The following is a 12,933-nucleotide window of genomic DNA, read 5'->3' as shown; positions in this document are numbered from 1 at the left end:
TGCTATGCTTTGTGTGATGCGCTATACAAGAATTGAGCATTATTATTATTATTATTATTATAACAAGTTCAAGCTACACAGATAATGTGTTGTCAATATTAATAACATTAATTTACTACTCTAGGTTTCATGTATTGTGCAATATGATCTTTGTAGATTGCACTTATTATTTTTTGCCCTGTCTTGTCGACATGGGAAAAAGAATAGCATTCGCCAAGTGTAAATAATTACAAATATATGCTTCACTTTATTGAATGCGTGGTCTAACAATGCATTGTTTTGAAATTTCTTTTTTTTTCTTTTTAAAATGTAGTTCTAAATACAGTCAAACATGTCTGAGCAGCCACCTGCCTTTAGTGAAAACCTGTCTTTAGTGGCAGCCAAATTGTTTTCCAATCGAAAGGAATAGGTGTTATAGAACCTGTATACAGTTGCTTCTTTTTCTGGTTCCCGTTGGTGGTCCTAATACACAGGTTTGACTGTATTTAATGTCAATTATCTACATGTAACGTTTGATAACCTCGGTGATGATTCCTTTGGTATTTTGCAGCGGAGAATTTCATCTATTGGGCCGATACAGCACTGTACACGTTGAATCGGATCAAGAGAGATCACACAGAAAGACAAGTCTTGGTCACAGCTACTAACAGCAGAATTGAAGGCATAGCTATTGACTGGATTGCAGGTAAAAATTATGCTATATTTTGAACTTGGTGTGAAAATTCTTATTACTATTATAATTGTTATTATTACTGTAATTATTATAGTTATTATTATTATTATTGTTATTATTATTATTATCATTGTTATTATTGTTGTTATTATTATTATCATTTTTATTATTATAATTATTATTTTTATTATTATTATTGTTACTATTAATATTATTATTATTATCATCATTATCATTATTATTATTATTAGTAGTAGTATTTTTATTTTTATTATCATCTTTAATATGTTCTTTTTTTCCTGAAGGTAACATGTACTGGACAGACCAAAGGAATGATGTGATTGAAGTATCAAGGATGAATGGTTCCTTCAGATATGTTTTAATCTCATCAGGACTTGATAAACCCAGACCAATCGTTGTTCATCCTCTCAAAGGGTAAGTCTCTTAATCTTCAAAACCATTTTACTTAAGGTTTTTAAATACTCAAAGAAATATTTTTTGCCTTCAGTTAGTTGTGTTAATCCAACTTGTGTGTTATTATTGGAGCCTTATACTGATTGAATTGGCCAGGAACCCGTTTTACAAAGATTTGTAACAAATTCTAATCAATCTCAAGTTGCCAGTTATCTAAATTTGTGTAGTTACGAGACAGGAACTTCAGATCAATTGCAATTGGAGTTTGATATAATATATCGCAGTTCTTTGTAAGGCGAGGACCAGTTTGTAGGTAACCCATGTCTCAAATGAGCTCTTATATCCATGGATATTTTAAAACATGTCTTTATATGCACTTAGATCATGCATTTACAATGTAACAGAGGTGCCTCATGAATTGCTTCTAATTTCTACTTTGAAAGTGACTTCCTTCACCGGGTGTGAATGAAAAATAGACTGCCACCATCGGTCACTCCTATCTATGCATGCACCTTCCAGCTATGAGCACCTTGAGACAAGTTATACCATTTGCCCGATTTATGTAGTAAATAGAACTGGGTGTTTGGAATCACGTTTGCACTAATTGTGTGATGCTATGTCAGGAAATCCATAAAGAGTTGTATGTCAGTGTGTTTTCAATCTTAGTTTAATTTTCTTTTATCTGCCCGTGCTCAGATTGTATCCACAAACTGTTTTTTGCACGTGATAATCTGAGCATTTATGAGGCACTGATTATCTAGTTGACTAATCAGTGGGGCCCTATGTATCACCATGGCTTTAGTTCTTGTACTCTTTATTTGATTGTTACATTGTAGATTAATGCTTTTGTATGTATTTTTCTCCCCCTGCAGATATCTTATTTGGGCTGATTGGGGAGCCGAGCCTAAAATAGAACGAGCCCTCCTTAACGGAGAGAATAGGACTGCCATTGTAAATAGTAGCAGAATCAACTGGCCAAATGGCTTGGTCATTGATTTTACCACAGACATGCTGTACTGGTGTGATGCAGGTCATAATAACATAGCCAGAGTAGATTTGAATGGTGCCAACTATAAAGTTATCTCGAGCAATGTCCCTCACATCAATGATCCTTTTGCTATCACATTGAGCCAACAATACCTCTACTTCACCGACAGGTTTGTCATTTCCTTTTTATTTTCCTTTGTTGGTTGATTTTTTTTTATATTACACTTTTTTAAGTGATGATGATGATGATAAGCATCATTTGTTAACAACATAATTACTGTATATCTGTGAAAAACTATCAAAGATGCTGACTTACACAATGTATTACCCATAATTAACACATTTGCTGGAAATGGTAGGGCTTTGATTTGAAGGTCTCAAACTTGTAAAATTATGAAGTGATCTCTTCTGCCTCAAGCATTAAAAATATATCGCACATCCAGGCATGAACCCTAAGAAATAAGCATTCATATGAACTTATTACAACTCAAAATTAGGAGTTTTCTTGTTGACTTCGCATGTATTTAAAAGCAAAACAAGCATAAGCCTGATATATCTGTGCTCAGGAATGACCATTTATTTGTTTATTTTGTTGCTAGGACGTCGGGTTCCGGGTCCATTTATCGTTTGAACAAGGATGGAAACGACACTGGGAAAATGATGAAAGGGGGTATTGGAGTAGCAGTCAAAGATGTCCATGTATACAGTATCAACAGCCAACCAGATAAGTATTTTCTCCTCCTAACTGTCAATATAATTGACAAAATTTGTTTTTCATACATGTAGTACATAAATTATGTCTTTTTAACTTGGTTGATGGATGAGAATTATTCTGTCAAAGCAATAAAAGATGATTAATCATTTTGTGGTTCACAATTTTTTAGATATACTGTATGTAGATGTATATCTGACAGTTGCCTCTAATTATTGTAATAGATTAGAGAGATAACTTTTTTCCAGTTTTGCTATTCAAAAGAAAACAACTGAGAGATTGAAAGGTGTATATTTACCTTCTTTTTTGTGTGCTTTTCTTGAATACGTAGTGACATGAACCCTTGCAGTGTAAACAATGGAAACTGTTCTCAGATCTGTTTTTATCTTGGAGAAAGAAGAAGAATATGTGCATGTGCTCATGGAACGGTAGCAGAGGATGGAAAGAACTGCGAGGGTAAGTTATACTCAGTGAGGTTCATAAAAACAGCAAGGTATCAATAGCTGAAATTTGAACAAAATATAAGCATGTTGCTTCAGCAACAACGTGCCAACGGATATGTCTGTACAGCAGCTTCATATATATTGTCTGAAAATGACCTCTTTATAAACTTCAATCAATCTGTATTAAACGGTTTGCCCAAAATGAAACAGCCTGGTAATTTTTCTTACACAGATCATCTGCTTTGAGCTAATGTTCAGAATAAATGCTTTGCTATTAAGGTCGTTCCCAACGAAGAAATATCAAAATCATTATTAAAGGAACTATTGGTTGTAACAATCACTTTCATTTGATGTTTTATTAATTATATGATTATTTCCCTCTTTCATTCAGAATATGATGCCTATATCCTGTACTCAGAAAGGAATGGTGTCAAGAGTATCAACCTATATAACACGTCGGACAAGAATCAACCAATCCCACCGTTATCCGACCCTGAGAACATTCGAAATGTCATTGGATTAGCTGTCGATTATGCAGAGAAAAGAATCTTCTACACAGATATACTGCTTGGTAATATACAAATGGTGAATGTTAATGGGACAGGACATAGAACAGTTGTCACCGGTAAGTCAATCCTCATCTATTTAATCATTTTGATTGCACATAGTCACAGAGAATACGCTTTTTTATGGATATAAGTATGTCTCATGAATATGAATTAAAAGCAAGAGTGTTCAATTCAATACTACTTGTAAAAAGCCATGTTTAATAGATTGATCACTCTCTTGTTGTTCCTGTTTCTATTCTGTTTGCAGGTATTGGGTCGGCAGAAGGCATTGCGTATGATCCGATCATGAGGCAGGTATACTGGACAAGCTACACAAACTCCTCCATTGGTCGCGCTATGATTGATCAACCTAATAGAGATGAGATTCTTATCAGACTCACTGCCAGTGATCATCCAAGGGGTATCGCAATAGACTATTGCCATAGGTAAGTGTTTGAATGTTCAGTACATACACATCACTACTTTACAATACTGTATCTTTACCAATGATTTGATAGGCCCTAATGTGGTATAATCTCATTAATCATCTGCAATATGTATATATCACTAAATACCATGTTCCTGAGAACTCCAAACTATTACCCTGGCTTTAGCATGGCTACTCTGATTGGGTGCTCGAGCATTTAATGAATTACTTCCTACCAGATATCCATTTACTACTCCTGGATGGATGGTGGCAAATGAAGATAAAGAGAATATTGTGTGAAGACAAATCGATCTTCTGTGAGACTCAAAGTAGTCAAACTATCATCTCCTAAAATGTATCTCTAGTTTAACTCTGAAAATATGACATTTTTTCAGCCTGATGTTTTGGACTAATTGGAACGAGGCATTCCCTCGCATCCAGCGAGCTACCCTCAGTGGTCAGAACGTAACCAACATCATAACGGACGTGGTTCAGATGCCCAATGGGATTGGAATCGATCATAAATCACGTCTTCTCTTCTGGTCTGACGCTAAACAAGATAAGATAGAACGGTGCGATTATGATGGACAGAACAGAGTGGTAAGGATGCGTCTTACAAAGACTTATGATTGATCCAATCAATCTTAAAATATGGAAATTCTTTGTATAGGGCGATTCCATGAAATTATCAATCTGCTTGGATGTCCGACCTCCATTTTCTTGATATATTTTTCACTTCATGAACTGCCCAAGTCATGATTATTTGATGTTTTTATAGGTTTCTATGAGAACTACATGTAAAAACAGAGACAAATTGTCTCTGGAGGGTCCCAAATTACAAAAAGCTATTTACTGAATATGTAATTGCAGGTCTTAAGTCTCTTTGTGTGTAATTTGATTCAATTTCAGCTGTTTTTATTTTCATTATTTTTTGTTGTTAACAAGTTTGATATTCAACAGGTGTTGTCATTTTCCACATGGAACTAACCTACAATATTATAGAATGCATAAGAGCAAGTATTCTATAAATGTTTTCAATTACATTATTTGATGTGTTCTGCAGGTACTTCTTGTAACAGAACCCGTTCATCCATTTGGTTTGGTTGTTTTCGATGATTTCCTATACTGGACTGACTGGGTTAGGAGGGCTGTATTGAAAGCTGATAAATACACTGCAGCAGAGGTCACCGTCCTTAGAGCTAACATTCCACAACAACCCATGGGTATCGTCGTCATGGCAGCCGATGCTAATAACTGTAAGTAACTCTGTACATGTATTGTGTGTGTGTTATGAGATTTTTGACAGACATGTGAGCATTTCATGAAAGGAGCTGTTGGATGTTTCATCTGACAAGTCCCATTTTAACCGGCAGTTTACAAGCACAGTGGTCCAAGCAAAGTAACAATGGTTCTTGGCCAATCAACATCAAAGAAAGTTGTCACTTGTTGGATGAAAATGTCAATGAAATTCTCTGGGACTGACATTTACATCTGAAAGATGTGACTTTGGCTTGGACCATGAGCCTCTTCTTCAATTTATAACTTCCCCAATGTAGCTTGGATTACAGGCACATGCCACAACGCTCACTTGGTGGTGGTTGTTGGATTGTAGGCACATGCCACAATGCAATTAAAAAAACTTCCCTGTGATGAAAATGGCAAAGCTTTTTAACTTAAAAGTTCTGAGGAAATATTCTAGGCTAGAGTCTTTCTTCAGTGATTGACTATCTTTTGTGTACAAATGAAATTGATCGGTTTAGTCATTTGTTCAATCATGAGTGAGCATACATGGAAGTCTAATTGTCATAAACAATAAATCGTTTGTTATTTTTTTGTTAAAATTCAGTCACAGTTTTTTTCTTGGGGAACTTAAAAGTGCTGTGCCTTCTCGATTATCATTTGGCACTAGACCGATTGGCATATATGTATGAATGAAATTTCCAATGTTCAGTCCTAAATTTTGAATGACTTAAGCAACCCAGATTATTGAGAGAGAACACAAAAATCATTGCTAAGCTTTGTGTTATGGACCCCTGGTTGAGTTAGCAAACTTCTGTCTATGTTCAGGGCCCCATCTTACAAAGAGTTACTATTGATCCAATCAATCGTATCTATGGAAAGCCATCAGTGTCATGATATTTTATGCAGGAAATTGCAAAATGTCATTTGTAAACAAAGGAGAACACACTAAATTGTCAAGAAATCAATGAATTTTTGGATATACGTGTACATCCATATCTAGAAAAGCTTTTGAACATACATGCATTTTTCTATGTTGACTTTGCTGGCTTTCCATAGTTGCGATTGATTGGATCAATCGTAAGTCTTTGTAAGATGGGGCCCAGGGTATGCCATGCCATGATGATAAATGTGTTTCTCTGTTTGTCTGTTACCAGGTTACCAATGGCCATGTCATGATGATAACGGTGGATGCGATGGTACTTGTCTGACTAATGTAACAGGTCATGTGGTATGTACCTGTCCAGAAGGAAAGCAAGTAGACGAGAGAACTCGGTGCATAGGTAAAGATATCATGTACACTTTATTTTACTTTGTAATTCTGGCATTGTTTATTGAATAATAAATGAAGTTCACAATATTTGCACAAACCATTTTGCTGTCTATGAAATATGATGTTTTAAAATGTTTATTTGTTTTATGGAAGATGAAATATATATCGTCTTAAGACAAAACAGTCTTTTATTGTTTTACTGTGATTTATTTAGAATTGCCAAATAAGCATGGCCATGTTAAGGTTTAATAGATTTATTCTTCATTTGCAAACTGATATTGAGATGTCGTCTGCACTACATTCAAAACATCCATGGAATTCATTGTTTGATAATTGACCTCTTAATGTGGAGCATTGTGGCCCAGTGGATTAATCTCCAGACTTTGAAACAGAGGGTTATGTGTTCAAATCCCAGACATAGCATAATTTTTCCTTGGCAAACATTGATACCCAATTTGCTGCACTCTATCCAGATGAGGGAAATGGATTGGGTACCTGTCAGGAACTTATTCCTTGAAACGCAGTGTGCGTAAACGGGTGCTCTGCTCGATGTTAAATGCTATATAGGTAGTTATTGTTGTTGTTATTATGATTATAGTTATTGTTGTTGGTTTATTGTTATCATTATTATTATTATTATTAGTAGTAGTAGTAGTAGTAGTAGTAGTAGCAGCAGCAGCAGTAGCAGTAGTAGTATCATCATCATCATATCATCATCATCATCATCATCAATAACATCATCATCATCATTATTATCATTTAAATCATTATTGTTATTATACAGATGTTGAAACTAATTGTCAAGTTGGAGAATTCACCTGTACTGATGGAACATGTAGTAGATATGAAGATACATGTGATGGTATAAATCAGTGTGCGGACGGGTCAGATGAAGATTCCAGATACTGCAGTAAGTCAAATTTTATTATCATTTCATACAAACGGCTGTTAAATCAAGTTTATAAAAAAAAAATTCCCTGATGTTCCAGAGCCCTGTAACACAAAGCTTAGTATTTGATCATTGGGTTGATTTACAATTGACACAATCAATGTAATCAATTTTTGAAATCAGCCCCACGATCAATTACTATACTTGATGTTACTGGCCCCTGATGTAAGTTTCTCCATTAAGACAGGGTTGCGTGTCTTGAACCGTTGACCCCGTAACATGCATGTAAAGCTTAGTATTTGATCATTGGGCTAATTTACAATTGACACAATCAATGTAATCAATTTTTGAAATCAGCCCCAAGATCGATAACTATACTTGATGTTACGGGCCCCTGATTTAGGTTTCTCCATTAAGACAGGGTTGCGTGTCTTGAACCATTGACCCCGTAACATGCATGTAAAGCTTAGTATTTGATCATTGGGCTAATTTACAATTGACACAATCAATATAATCAATTTTTGAAATCAGCCCCAAGATCGATAACTATACTTGATGTTACGGGCCCCTGATGTAAGTTTCTCCATTAAGACAGGGTTGCGTGTCTTGAACCATTGACCCCGTACCATACATGTAAAGCTTAGTATTTGATCATTGGGCTAATTTACAATTGACACAATCAATGTAATCAATTTTTGAAATCAGCCCCAAGATCGATAACTATACTTGATGTTACGGGCCCCTGATGTAAGTTTCTCCATTAAGACAGGGTTGCGTGTCTTGAACCGTTGACCCTGTAACATACATGTAAAGCTTAGTATTTGATCATTGGGCTGATTTTTGTAATTGATCATACACAATAATCAATTTTAGAAATCGACTCCACAATCAATCGCTAAGCTTCATGTTACAAGGACCCAGGGGAGCATTTCATCAACATTTTTTTGTGCGACAGGTTGTCAGATCTGACATCTTTCATAGATTTTGGTTGACTGAGAGGCACCGTTTCTATGGTGACTGTCGGATGAAAATGGGATTTGTCGGATTAAACGTCCGACAAGTTCTTTCATGAAATGCTCCCCAGGATGTAAAATAAAATTGATTACTAGATTGCATACTTATTGGATAATGATTGAAATCCTATAGGTAAGACAGCAATGGCCAGAGATTTGTATGTCAAATGGTCAGGTGTTTTTTTTTTTTTTAGTTTATGTTTCATTTAACATTTCTATTTCGAAGATTCCTTAACAAAACTTTCAAAACTAGTGATGGATCATTCAGAATATGGTCAGTTGCTTATCAAGATATCTATAATTTGTGATAAGGGCACCCCATACACTTTCAGAATTCTTCTTGTTGGTATGGTCTTCGTCTCGTACTTGCAGAGGATGTCCATTGGGTGCTCTTAGGCATGGTGTTTGGTGAACCTTATCTGCTTGATTTTTAGCTACTTCTGTTTTGTGTAAAAGGTTAAGGTACTGTAACTTATTCAATGTTACAGTTACAGTAAACTTATTATGTCATGAGCAATATTTCCTACTTTCAGCGAAGTCAGTTCATCATTTTAAAGAAAAGAAATGCAAACTGCACCTCGAATACCTGGCATGCACATGTACTCTACCCATTCAGTCATTCTCTCTTTTGTATTGGGACATGTTGAAAAGTCTTTTTTATATTTTATCTAGATATTAATACAAGCTTTTGCAAAAATCATAATACAAGCCTTGATTATTGTCTGAATGCAGATCATCGGGTATGTCGTGAGGAACATATGAGATGTAATAATGGTCGATGTGTTTCAGCTAACCGTCGCTGTGATGGTAATGACGACTGTGGTGATAATAGCGATGAACTCAACTGTGGTAAGCTGGTTGATATTACTATCACTAGTATGATTTCAAATCTGAAGTATTTCATTATTGTACCATTTCAGAGTTATTCTCTCTAAGGATGGGTTCATTCATTGAATTAAATTTTCTAGGCTAAAATCACATACAAGAATCACAAATTGAAATGCAAATACAAATCTTTGTAATTTTGGGGAGATTATTCAGTCATACTGTTTCCCTCTCTTTTTATTAAGCATTCCCATGCATTGCTGATCAGTCATTAAGATCCAGGAAGTAATGGTCAACCTTGGCGTACATGTTTGAATCCCAAGAAAAAATCATGGCTGAGATCTCTCTTGCTTTCAATCATGGACCCATCACAAATGGACATTTGCCAAATCCCCCCTCCCCTCTTAAACATGCATGGTCACCACTAACTCCTATCAACAAAGCGCGAACAGCTGATGCTCATAAATCAATTGTGTGCTGCTCCCACACATTGCAATGCTGTTCGTTCACTTCAAAAAGCTGTACACACAGCAGCTAAGAAAGCACTATCAAAATATCGCAGAAAACAAGAAAACAGCCTTGAATTTCCATATTATTTATGTACGTCGCAAACAACTGCACACAGAATTCATTAGTATCACTTTGCTGATTAGAATGTGTCAAGTGAATGCAGAAGTTGATGTTGCTTGTGTATCATAAAATGTGTGGTGACAGAAGTAGAGAGTACATGGCCCCATCTTACAAAGAGTCATGATTGATCCGATCAACCTCAAGTATATGGAAATCCATCAATGTCATAACTTTTTCTGTAGGAAATTTTCACAATGTCTTTTGAAAACAAAGAGAAGCATACTGAATTGTCGAGAAAACAGTGAATGTATGAATATACATGTACATCATTTCTAGAAAATATTTTGAACAGACATGTATTTTAGATGTTGACATTGTTGGTTGTCCGTAGTTGTGATTGATTGGATCAATTGTAACTCTTTTTAAAACAGGGATGTGATACAGGTGACTCTGCCTGTGTTGAATCTCTATGGACCATAGAAATGTATTTCACTTTATAGGTAAAAATTATTTCAGGTGATAATAACATATCTCTTGCATAATCTGAAATAATGCTTTGAGTTGGACCATAACTTGCCTCGTAGAAGGTTGACTTTGTGCAAAGCCTTCTGTATTTATAATTTGCAAGAAAGATGGTTTTGCTTTTAGATTTTATAACATATTTATTGAAGCAAATCTTTTCTAAGAGTTAATCTTTTTAATCTTTATTTTGATATTGACCATGAAGTGTAATCTATATTTATTTTCAGGTTGTAAAGAGAATCAATTTCAGTGTAGGAGCGGTGAATGTGTACCATTAAGCGGTAAATGTGACCATCGACTAGACTGCCAGAATGATGGGTCGGATGAAGACAAAGAAGAATGCCGTAAGTAACAGTTAACTTACATTATGATTCTTTTCAAATGATCTTTAAATATTTGCATGGGGGGTATAGATGATGAGGAAGAGGAATACTGTCATGTGGTTAGTTCTGAAAAGGATTGTTTGGAAACTGGCATGAACAGAAGCTGATTAAATAGTGAAAGAGATTGAGTGGGAATCGAAAGGCAAGAAAGAGATAGATTAGAAATGAGAATAGTATTTTGTGAGATGAGGTAGAGTCCTTAAATATACTGGACCATACAAGATGCTATGAACAGAACAGCTGAGTCAAGGGGTCTAAGCAGCGATAATCAGACAAGATTAGTTTTATGTATTATATTGTATCAAAGACATGTACTATTCTTAACATTTTGAATCATTTTTTTAACAGTCACTATAGCTTTGCGATGCCAAAGTTAGAAGTTGCTCATTATATTACAATTTATTTGATTTTTTTTTTAGGTGGGAGGGGCAATCATTCATGATTGGGGATAGGCCTGCCTGTATGGCATGTACGTACAGTACCACGCATAAATCTGATTGAAAATTTGAAAGTACAAGCACCTCAAATAAGGAAACTTGAGGTTAAGTGACTTGGTCATGTTTAAGATGTGCATTTCCATCTCTGGGTATATATACATGTATTTAATTCATCCAAAGCACACTTTCCATTGTTATAAATGGACAAAGTCATCATCTACATGTATAACTGTGGAGAGCAGAGCAGAGATAATTCCTTTAGTTTCAATTGCCACCATAGATTCAAATACTTATTTGAGAAATACATTTAGATGTCACATTGGGACCATGTTTAAGCAAGGGGAATAATTCTTCAGTTGTTTATCATTCATTTCATGGGTGTTTTTTTTTTTTTTTTAAATAAAACAGCTGAAGTAAACTGTGCAGAATGGGGTAAAAAGACGTTCTTATTACTTCCCAATGGTACGACCTTTGTGAACTGTCCGAATGTCTCAGTTTGTATCTTCCATTCTTGGATATGTGATGGCGTTAATGACTGTGGTGATGGTAGTGATGAAAGAAATTGCAGCTCAGGTTAGTATACATATATGTAGCTTTCAATGCCATGTGAACATTGTACAACTATAATTGAATGTCTTTCAAATGAAAGATTTACTTAGTCTTTGTATGATCTATGGAGCGTTATGGCCCAGTGGATTAGTCCCCGGACTTTGAATCAGAGGGTCGTGGGTTCAAATTCAAATCCCAGCCATGGCGTTATTTCATTCATCAAGGAATTCATCCACTGTTTGCTGCACTCGACCCAGGTGATGTAAATGGGTACCGGCAGGAAGTAATTGCTCAAAAAGTTGTGAGCACCTTTAATTGGTTGCCTAGCTTAGCCGGGGTAATAATAGCAGGGCCTTATTTAAAGTGCCATGAGCGAAAGGTGGACCTGTGTACTATATAAGTAGCCACCATTATTATTATTATCTAAGAATATACTCAAAATGATTTCGAACGGACAGGGCTTTATATGTATATCATTTTCTTCACGTAACATTATAAGTGTGTTTTCTCTAAATCAGTTCCATGAAATTTTGTAAAATTTATTGTCTATGTAACTCAATGTTGATGTGGCTGATAACGTTTTTAAACTCTTTGAATTACATGTACTTTTATGTCGCAAACTGGATTGCTTTCATTGCCTTCCTGTAAATCCTTGAAAAAAATTAATGTATTTCTTTGTCATGAACGTGATAGATTTCCGTTTTTATTATTTCAGATTCCCCAACAAGGGCACAATGTGAAGAAGGTCAATTTCAATGTCGCAATGGTCGATGTATCCAGCAATCCTGGGTGTGTGACAGAGAGAATGATTGTGGCGATAACTTTGATGAAGAGCAAGAAGAATGTTGTAAGTTGAAACTTTGGGTAATGCTTCATATTTATTGATTTAACTTGTCATTAAAAAGAGGTTATAGAATGTAGTTGTAGCATTGGTTATTTCATGAGAAAGTCATTAAAGTCAAGTTTAATGGTCACATTATTATCATAGATCTAGATCCGGTACATAAACATGAAACTTAACTTTGTGGA

At 35.3% G+C, this 12,933-nt stretch overlaps 1 protein-coding gene across 1 annotated transcript in view; it reads left to right on the top strand.

Annotated features, from left to right (window-relative positions):
- The window catches only part of LOC121421804 (low-density lipoprotein receptor-related protein 1-like), a 122,152-nt gene that overhangs the window by 66,294 nt on the left and 42,925 nt on the right, over positions 1-12,933 (top strand). Inside the window, 15 exon segments of the mRNA XM_041616606.1 lie at positions 551-685; positions 979-1,108; positions 1,960-2,244; positions 2,674-2,798; positions 3,114-3,242; positions 3,621-3,854; positions 4,046-4,223; positions 4,600-4,804; positions 5,268-5,460; positions 6,601-6,726; positions 7,501-7,626; positions 9,351-9,467; positions 10,763-10,879; positions 11,764-11,928; positions 12,620-12,751. Coding sequence (XP_041472540.1) covers positions 551-685; positions 979-1,108; positions 1,960-2,244; positions 2,674-2,798; positions 3,114-3,242; positions 3,621-3,854; positions 4,046-4,223; positions 4,600-4,804; positions 5,268-5,460; positions 6,601-6,726; positions 7,501-7,626; positions 9,351-9,467; positions 10,763-10,879; positions 11,764-11,928; positions 12,620-12,751 — 2,397 coding nt within the window.

This window comes from Lytechinus variegatus, chromosome 1 (genome assembly GCF_018143015.1).
Source record: "Lytechinus variegatus isolate NC3 chromosome 1, Lvar_3.0, whole genome shotgun sequence".
In the NCBI taxonomy this organism is placed as follows: domain Eukaryota; kingdom Metazoa; phylum Echinodermata; class Echinoidea; order Temnopleuroida; family Toxopneustidae; genus Lytechinus; species Lytechinus variegatus.
The sequence above is the reverse complement of the archived record's forward strand: the minus strand, read 5'-3'. Positions and strand labels throughout refer to the sequence as shown.